This window comes from Aegilops tauschii, chromosome 7, assembly GCF_002575655.3.
Source record: "Aegilops tauschii subsp. strangulata cultivar AL8/78 chromosome 7, Aet v6.0, whole genome shotgun sequence".
In the NCBI taxonomy this organism is placed as follows: Eukaryota; Viridiplantae; Streptophyta; class Magnoliopsida; order Poales; family Poaceae; genus Aegilops; species Aegilops tauschii.
Window position 1 is genome coordinate 492,823,787 of NC_053041.3, and position 7,667 is coordinate 492,831,453.

At 43.3% G+C, this 7,667-nt stretch overlaps 1 protein-coding gene across 1 annotated transcript; it reads right to left on the minus strand.

Annotated features, from left to right (window-relative positions):
* Positions 1 to 685: 685 nt before the first annotated feature.
* On the minus strand, positions 686 to 6,224 carry LOC109774256 (polyamine oxidase 7). The gene is made up of 10 exons (XM_020332974.3): positions 5,942 to 6,224; positions 5,595 to 5,847; positions 4,843 to 4,989; positions 4,499 to 4,754; positions 2,073 to 2,216; positions 1,826 to 1,975; positions 1,445 to 1,702; positions 1,226 to 1,310; positions 1,028 to 1,119; positions 686 to 915 (listed from the first exon to the last, which is right to left on the minus strand). Exons 1-10 carry the CDS (start codon positions 6,057 to 6,059, stop codon positions 907 to 909), a joined length of 1,512 nt encoding a protein of 503 aa, XP_020188563.1. The 5' UTR covers positions 6,060 to 6,224; the 3' UTR covers positions 686 to 906.
* Positions 6,225 to 7,667: the final 1,443 nt, after the last annotated feature.

Consider the following 7,667-nt stretch of genomic DNA (forward strand, 5'->3'; position numbering starts at 1 on the left):
CAATTGATACTTTTAAGATTTTGGCTACATATACTAGTGCAGCTCAGTATTATTAAGCCACCCCAATTACACACGCCAATATGGAACTATGTGTAATGATTGCATCGCAAACAATTTTAAAATAGAACCATGTGCCCAAAAACGAACTGTGTGAGATGGACGACTCATCGCACATGCTTGGTTAGATCCAACCATGTGCGCTGACATCCCATTGCACACACTTATTGCCAGACGATGAATCAATCTTCACTAGTGATATATAGAGCATGTATTGGAGTTTTAACCACAAATTTCCGAGAGTTGCCTATGAGTTTGAGGGGCGTGCAAGCGTCGTCTTGTCATAGTCCTTTATTATCTTATAAATTGGAGTTGTTGTCGTCGTTGTTGGTGCTAAGTTCACTCTCCCACTCCATCCCAATCTCGCTCACCCATCTAGAACCCATCGGATCCCTCCAACTTGAAACATTTTTTGCAGTGGTGCTCTCATCGTTGTCGTAATTATGCAAGTGCAATGTTGGGTGCTTGATTGAGTTTCTTTTTGTGGTGTTGCACATGCATTGCTTGTTTTATATACTAATAATGTAATACAAGTGGATCATTTTTATGCTTCCGTAGCAACGCACGAGCATTATGCTAGTATACCGTTAGAGAGTGTCAATATGGACCATTCCGTGCAAGGACGAACTTTAAACCTCAATGGCCAAGTGCTTTTATTCGAGTAATTTGTAGAAATTACATGACTGGAACGCTTCAACAGGAACTACATACTGTCGGAGAATTCAAACACACGGGAGGCACGACGGAAAGCAGGAACGTCACATTATTTCGCCTCAAATCAAAGTCTTGGGGAAAAGCTTCCACGGAAACTGTGGCACGCGTCTGAGTTTATTCCTCGACGATGCTCGTTCATTTAGCCTGCAGCGACGAGTAAATTAAACCAGTACATATTTCAGAAATTCAGCAAATGCACATGTTTGATGCAGACACCAAGAGTCAGAGAGATCAAACGTTGATGAGTTGTATATACCTCAGCTTTCTGCTCCTCGTCGTACTTGGGACGGACTTTGAACTCCACGTTGTTGAGGACCTTGTTCATGAGAATGTCCGCGGAGTCGATACCTGCAATGCAAAGGAGGCAGCAGCGCGCAGTTAGCGGGAAACCACATCTCTCAGATCACACACACCAGCTCGATCGCGTGGCCGGGAGAAGATAAGACTAAGAGACCTGCAAGATAAGCTCCGTGGACGTAGCCGTTGTAGTGCTCGCTGGTGTGCTCCCCGGTGAAGTAGACCCGCCCGCCAACCGGCGCCTGCATGCGACGAGCAGAATCAATCAAGTACGACACGTCGTCAGAGCCGGGGCCGGCGCCATGAATTCTGGGACGCTTAAGTTTCGCCATCGGCGCGCTGTGTACGCCTGCGTGGCGGTGGCCTGCGTACGTACCCGGAGCTGGTCGTACTCGTAGCGGTTGACGCCGACGGGCCAGTTGGAGTAGGAGCCCTTGAAGAATCGGTTGGACCACCAGCGCGGCACGTAGATATCGGTGGCGTCGGGGACGTCCCGGTCGGGGAACATGTTCCGCAGCACGCCCACGGCCTCCGCCATGGTCACGTTGTCGGGCTGCTGCTCGATCCGCCGCGACTCCACGTCCGTCACCGTCACCATCAGCACGTTGGCCCCCGGGTACTCCTGCTCGAACGACTGCACAACAAAACGGGTAGTACTTTTTCTTAACAATCTTGGGTAGGTATCGATTTTTCCGTACTTCTGCACATAATGATCTTCCTTGAGTTATCTGTTACGCTACTGCTAGGGTTTGTTCACCTGCCACATCCCGTAGTAGCCTCTCCTGGAGCTGGCGTAGACGAAGAACTGCTTCCCGGGGCCCGTTGGCCAGAACTTCCTGGGGAACTTGAGGAAGATCTTGGTGTACACGCCCATGTCAAATCGGTAGATGGCAAGGATCTTCCATGCCTAGGTTGTTTATATAACGCACACGCGAAAATTAATTAATTATACTGCTGCAGAGTGACGTTGGATTGTGAACTTAAGAAAATATCAGCCGACGTACCGGCAGCTGAGGCTTGAACTGTATGAGGTCGCTTTGCAGGACCCCTATGCTGGCGGACACGATCACGTAGTCTGCGCTGTACGCTGAGTTGTCCTCCGTAGTCACCACCACGCCTCTCTGGTCGTAGGAGATCTCACGCACCACCTGCAATTTTGTGCATGCATGAATGCCCCTCCAAAATCACATAAAATGTCCAAATTTGTCCGAAATTGTGGATTGTGCCGTTCTTTCTTTTCTTTTCTTTTGAGGATGTGCCGCTTTCTTTCAGTTGTACACTACTACTATATAACACATGGAAATCAATTTCGTCGCAATTCATCAGATTTCACAATATATGTATAAATTTTGGACGGAATGAAAGTGACTGCAAAATATCACACGGAAACCAACAATAAAAAAACTTCCTGGAAACCATGTTTGAAAGTTTTCAAAAAAAATATCTGAAATGTTAAGAGGGTGATATTTTATTGCCATGCGAAATTCCAAAAACATTCCAAGATGTGAGGTATGAAAAGAACAAATTTAGCAATGAATAGTGACATTGAACAAATTCAGCAATGAATAGTGGCGTTGAACAAATTCAGCAATGAATAGTGATGTTACTGTTCGACACTATTCAATGTTGATTTTGTTATTTTCATAGCTGACATCCTGTAATGTGTTTGAACTTGTAATTTCTCATGGCAATAGAACATACCCTCTTAACATTCCATATGTTTTAAAGATTTTTCTGAAACTTAAAAACATGTTTTCCGCGTGGTTTTCACCGACTTCCACCAAATGTTGGTTTCCATATAATATTCTCCCTAAAAGTGACATGGGAGAATTCAGATAAAAAGCATGGTCAATAACCACTCTGCATCCTTTGTCTAGTGGCAGTTTTCTTTTTGCAATCAAAATTTATATTTCTGCACAGATTTTACTACTCGACTGCATATGGAGCTTAGTCTACCTAGAAATGATTATTTCTTAGTCAACTGCTTGTTTCCGTTAAATCAAAGTTTTCCTATTCCTTGTGAACTTGCATGGATCCTGCATCTGACAGTTCTCATGACTTGGTAATTATATTTTTAACATCATAATTGAGAAATAGTTTTCTTTAAATGGCGGCAACAGATTTGCCTCGTATAATTTAGAAATAATCATTTCTATAGGCAAGCATAACCATTAGATGTAGATCATATAAATGCTTACTTCTTATTTTTGCGGTTGATATAAATGTTTGCTTCTAATTACTATAGTGCCTAAACTTTGATATGTAGCTAGCACTTTTCTTGCATGCTTATAAGAAAAGATTGTAAATATTAATGATATCAATTTTTCTTTTCTTTGGAGAAGATATCAATTTTCCTTACCACAACTATTAATAGGTTGGGTGGTTAGTGAGAGAGTTGTATCCTATCCTATAGAGTCATATTCACTAACTTATTTATCTCAACATGCAATCATGTCATATCAACATATAATTATGGATGAGATAAGGCTCACCTCAACATGCAATCAGGCATGGGAAAATACCCACCACCACATGCAGTTGCATATTATGGGAAAATATTTTTCATTCTATTATCGTACTTATATTCAATAAATATATTACAACTATACATAATCAAATATAATAAGGCGTATGTATTGTCAATTTTAGTTCAAGTGTTATTAATTTAATTATTTATATTCCACATAATCAAATATCATTGAAATATATTGTAACCGATTCCTGCAGCAACACGCGAGGTATCATCTCGTATACCTAAATAGTTTATCCCCACTAACTCTAATTCTCTCAACATGCAATTATGCCACCTCAACATGTCATCATGCATGGAGAAAATACACTCTTTAATGCAACTATGGCAACTCATCATGCAAACATGCATGACTGTCACTCATATTCAATAAATATTTTACAACTATATAATAATCAATAAAATATATGTATTTTAGTTTCTGTTCTCATATAGTTAATCTAAATACTAATGTTTCATAAAACCAAATTTTATTGAAATAATTGCAACAGATTCCTGTTTTTGAGCAACGCTCGGGGCATCATCTCTAATTTCCAAGATGATTGTGCTTTCAACAGTAAGAGATGTACTCACGGATACCAGGATATCTGTGGTGACTTCGTTCATCTTTGGTGCTCTTCGATTCCAACATTGTGTGAATGTTTGTCTATGTGTTTATGTCACACTTGGTTTCTAAAAAGAAAGTCATTTTACTCAAAACAGCGTCTGAATTTAGTTTCAGCTTGCAGGGAGATTCCCTTTCATTTTGATCCTCTCCTAAAGTTTGAAAAGTTTGATTATTACATGTTACGTATTTGTTACTAGTAGTTAAAGTTTGAGAAGTTTGATTTTTTTATTTTTTTTGAGGGCTTGAAAAGTTTGATTATTGCACTTCCTTTTTTTTTGTAAAACCATGAGTACCTTGTTGAGCTTGACCCTAGGATCTACGATGTTCCCGGACTTGTCGGAACGCAGGTACTGGCCGGCGATGTGATATATGAGGGTCTCGAATCCCCGCTGATCGGCGACAAAGTTGGCGTCATCCCCGAAGTCGGCGAAGGTGGCCGTCGGCTCGGTGCCCTGCAGGCTGGTGACGCGCGGCGGCTCGGCGAACTCGTAGTCGTACCTGAAGTAGTCGAGCACCATGTCCACCGGCGTCGCCGGCCCGTTCGGCTGGCTGCACGCACACAGAGACAAGGGATCAAGCAAACCATGCATGACTGCCATGATGCATGCATATGCAGTAGGAGTAGGTAGCTACGTACTGGTTGAAGAGGCGCTGCATGGCCAAGATGGAGATGTCGTCGCGGCCGCTGGGATCCATCTCCGCGGCGAGCTTGCCGCCCAGCTCCTCCACCTCGTCGCCGCGGTCCATTCTCTTCTGCACGAACTCCTCGTCGTAAAGCCCACCACTGCAATGCAAAGCATAAAAATCATAAAGTCAAGTTAATTAGACCGTCGACGAACTGCATGCATGCTCAAGAGATTAACAGTCCGTGTTAATCGACCATCGTCTGTCTGTACGTCGTCCTCCGTTGTATGATTGTTCATATTTGTGAGTTATTAATAGTTTGGTCCCACGTTCTTTTTTTTCATTAATATATCGTCCATCATGCTGCGTGCGTGTCGTTTCCACACGGTTTGCACACCTCACGTCGTCACTGTTCCGCAGTTATTAGGTGGTGCCCATCACTGAAAGCTTATGTTTTGGCGTTTTTCCCACGTGCGTTTTATCAGAGCTCCTGACCTGCATGGTCATGCTCACGCCTCCGTGGCCGGGTTCTCACGTGCATGTCCGTGCCTGCGTCTGTATGCTTTTTTTTTAGGGCTAATGGCAGGTGTTTTGCCTTTTCATTATAGTTCAGGAATTTACAAGGGAAAAGTCTGAAGCCCTAAGGCAGACAAAAGGATATGCTTTCAAGTCTTTAATTTTACTCTTTTTATGCATGTCGTTAGTTACCAGTCTTTATATATGTTTCCTCATCTTATGTATGCACGTACGCACGTACGTTCGTACCTCTCCTTGTAGACGTTGCCGACGACGCCGTCGAAGTCGGAGTAGAAGTTGCGGAGCTTGAGGCTGGCGTTGACCATGGGCCAGATGGGGTTCACCTTGTCCCCGTTGAGGCCCTCCACCCAGTTGGCGCCGATCTCCACGTTGAGCCCGCCAAAGTTGTGCTTGTGCATCCGCCCGCCCACGCGGCCCGTCGCCTCCAGGATCAGCAGGTCCCTCACCCCGGCGTCCCACAGCCGCTTCCCCGCCGAGATCCCTGCACGCACACAAAACAGTATTCGTTGAGATATAAAACGACGACGACGTACGTTCAATGCACGTACTGTATTAGCTAGGGATATTATATATACCGGACATGCCGGCGCCGACTATGATGACCCTGGGGCCTCTGCCGGCGGCGACGAGGGAGGCATGCTGTGCGGCTATCAGCACTAGTGCCGCTATAGCAGTGACGAACCAAGACTTCATCGCGATCTGTCTCTCTCTCTTCTCCCCTCGTTTGATTAGTTTCGTCCAACGATGGACGCTACTGTGTTAGCTATAGCTAGCGAGGCTGCTGCCCTGCTCTCCAGCCCAGCCGGGCAGTGCACTTATATATACCCACACGAGATGCCTACCATTGTGCCGAAAGAAATATCAGAATTAAAGAAAAATCGGAATTTAAGACGCGGGAACCACACACGTTCCCAAGAGTTAATAATTTGTACCATGGCCACCAAATCCAGTGGTCATGGACGCCTCGACGGAGACAGGGGCCGGTGTGGTGTCGACCTTATCTTATTTGTTTTCCTCGGCGACGAGCCCTTTTTTCTTGTGAAATTGAGTGATTTGGCTAGATTAGACAGCTGTGCAAATCTCCAACGCACAATTTTTTTCATTTATTATGTGTGTTTCCTGCGTTTCATAAAGGGTGTGGCTAGGTCTCAGTCGACTAAGTGTCAGTCAAGTGACGTAGTATATAAAAAAGAAAAAACTAAAAAAAATCAAACAAATATAGCGTCGATTGAGACATAACCAAGTCTCAGTCGACTGAGACTTATCAAATCTGTTCCACAAAATTAAGGGAACGTGCTGGTCATGTGGTTTTGTTTGAACAATAGAAAAAGTCGATAAATAGTAACTAAGGGACTGTTGGTTGAGACTAAAGTTTGCCTAAAGTTGGCACACCTAGCTTAGACAAGTTTGACCAATTTAAATGGGTCTCTGGTTTAAGACATACCTCATGCAATATGCATTTTGCTACACTAAGGACCCACATCACTTTAGTGTGGCGAGATTTGTTTTCAATTTTATTGAACTAATCTTATGCAAGTTTGGCGAGATATATGCGGTAAAGTGTGGCATTGTTAATCCTAGAACTAAACAGCCGCTGAATCAAATATGGTGAGAATAGTAAGGAAGCACATCGTTAAAATTAAAAATGAGTGATGCATTTAGGATGTATATTAGCAACGTCGATGTATCTACATCATTCATCTGTTGAAGGTATTGGCTTCATATATACCACGGTTTATGGAGTAGAAGGGCTGACGCGGCACTGTCGGTTCCCCTGCATATTGTGCAATAGATTATATGTATGTGAATCTAAGGATATAGAAGGCTGCTGGGAGGGACGCGGAGTATCGGAGCTTGAGCTCAATGTGCTTGGATGAACAGTAAAAAAACTGACTTTTTTTTGGTAAACTTTGACAAATTTTCTACGTGCTTGCAAATTTTCATCATGAGATCACATTTGTGGAAGGCGTAGCAAAAAAACAAAATCAGTACTCCAAAATGCTTTTGAAAGTAGCATTTTCGGAGCATCGATTTGTTTTTTGTCACGCCTTTCTCGAACGTGATCTCATGATGAAAATTTTCAAGCACTTACAAAATTTGTCAAAGTTTACCACAAGAAGGTTAAGAGTTTTTTGGAAGAAAACATTTTTTTGATTTTACTGTTTTTTTAGAGAAAAGGCATACGCCCGACTTTATAAATAAAGCCATAAGGCAAGGTAGCAACAGCATCACAGAAAAGTATCAGACACACCCAAGCCCCAACGCTGGGCGAGACGACGGGGGATAAAGTCAGGTACATGG

What these genes read in the sequence shown, in the direction of transcription:
- LOC109774256 (XM_020332974.3), bottom strand. Translation starts at nt 6,059, where the DNA reads ATGAAGTCTTGGTTCGTCACTGCTATAGCGGCACTAGTGCTGATAGCC. An exon ending in ATGCAGCGCCTCTTCAACCA is followed by an intron (nt 4,755 to 4,842) that starts GTACGTAGCTAC and finishes GTGTGCGTGCAG; the next exon opens with CCAGCCGAACGGGCCGGCGA. An exon ending in GCTACTACGGGATGTGGCAG is followed by an intron (nt 1,703 to 1,825) that starts GTGAACAAACCC and finishes TTTGTTGTGCAG; the next exon opens with TCGTTCGAGCAGGAGTACCC.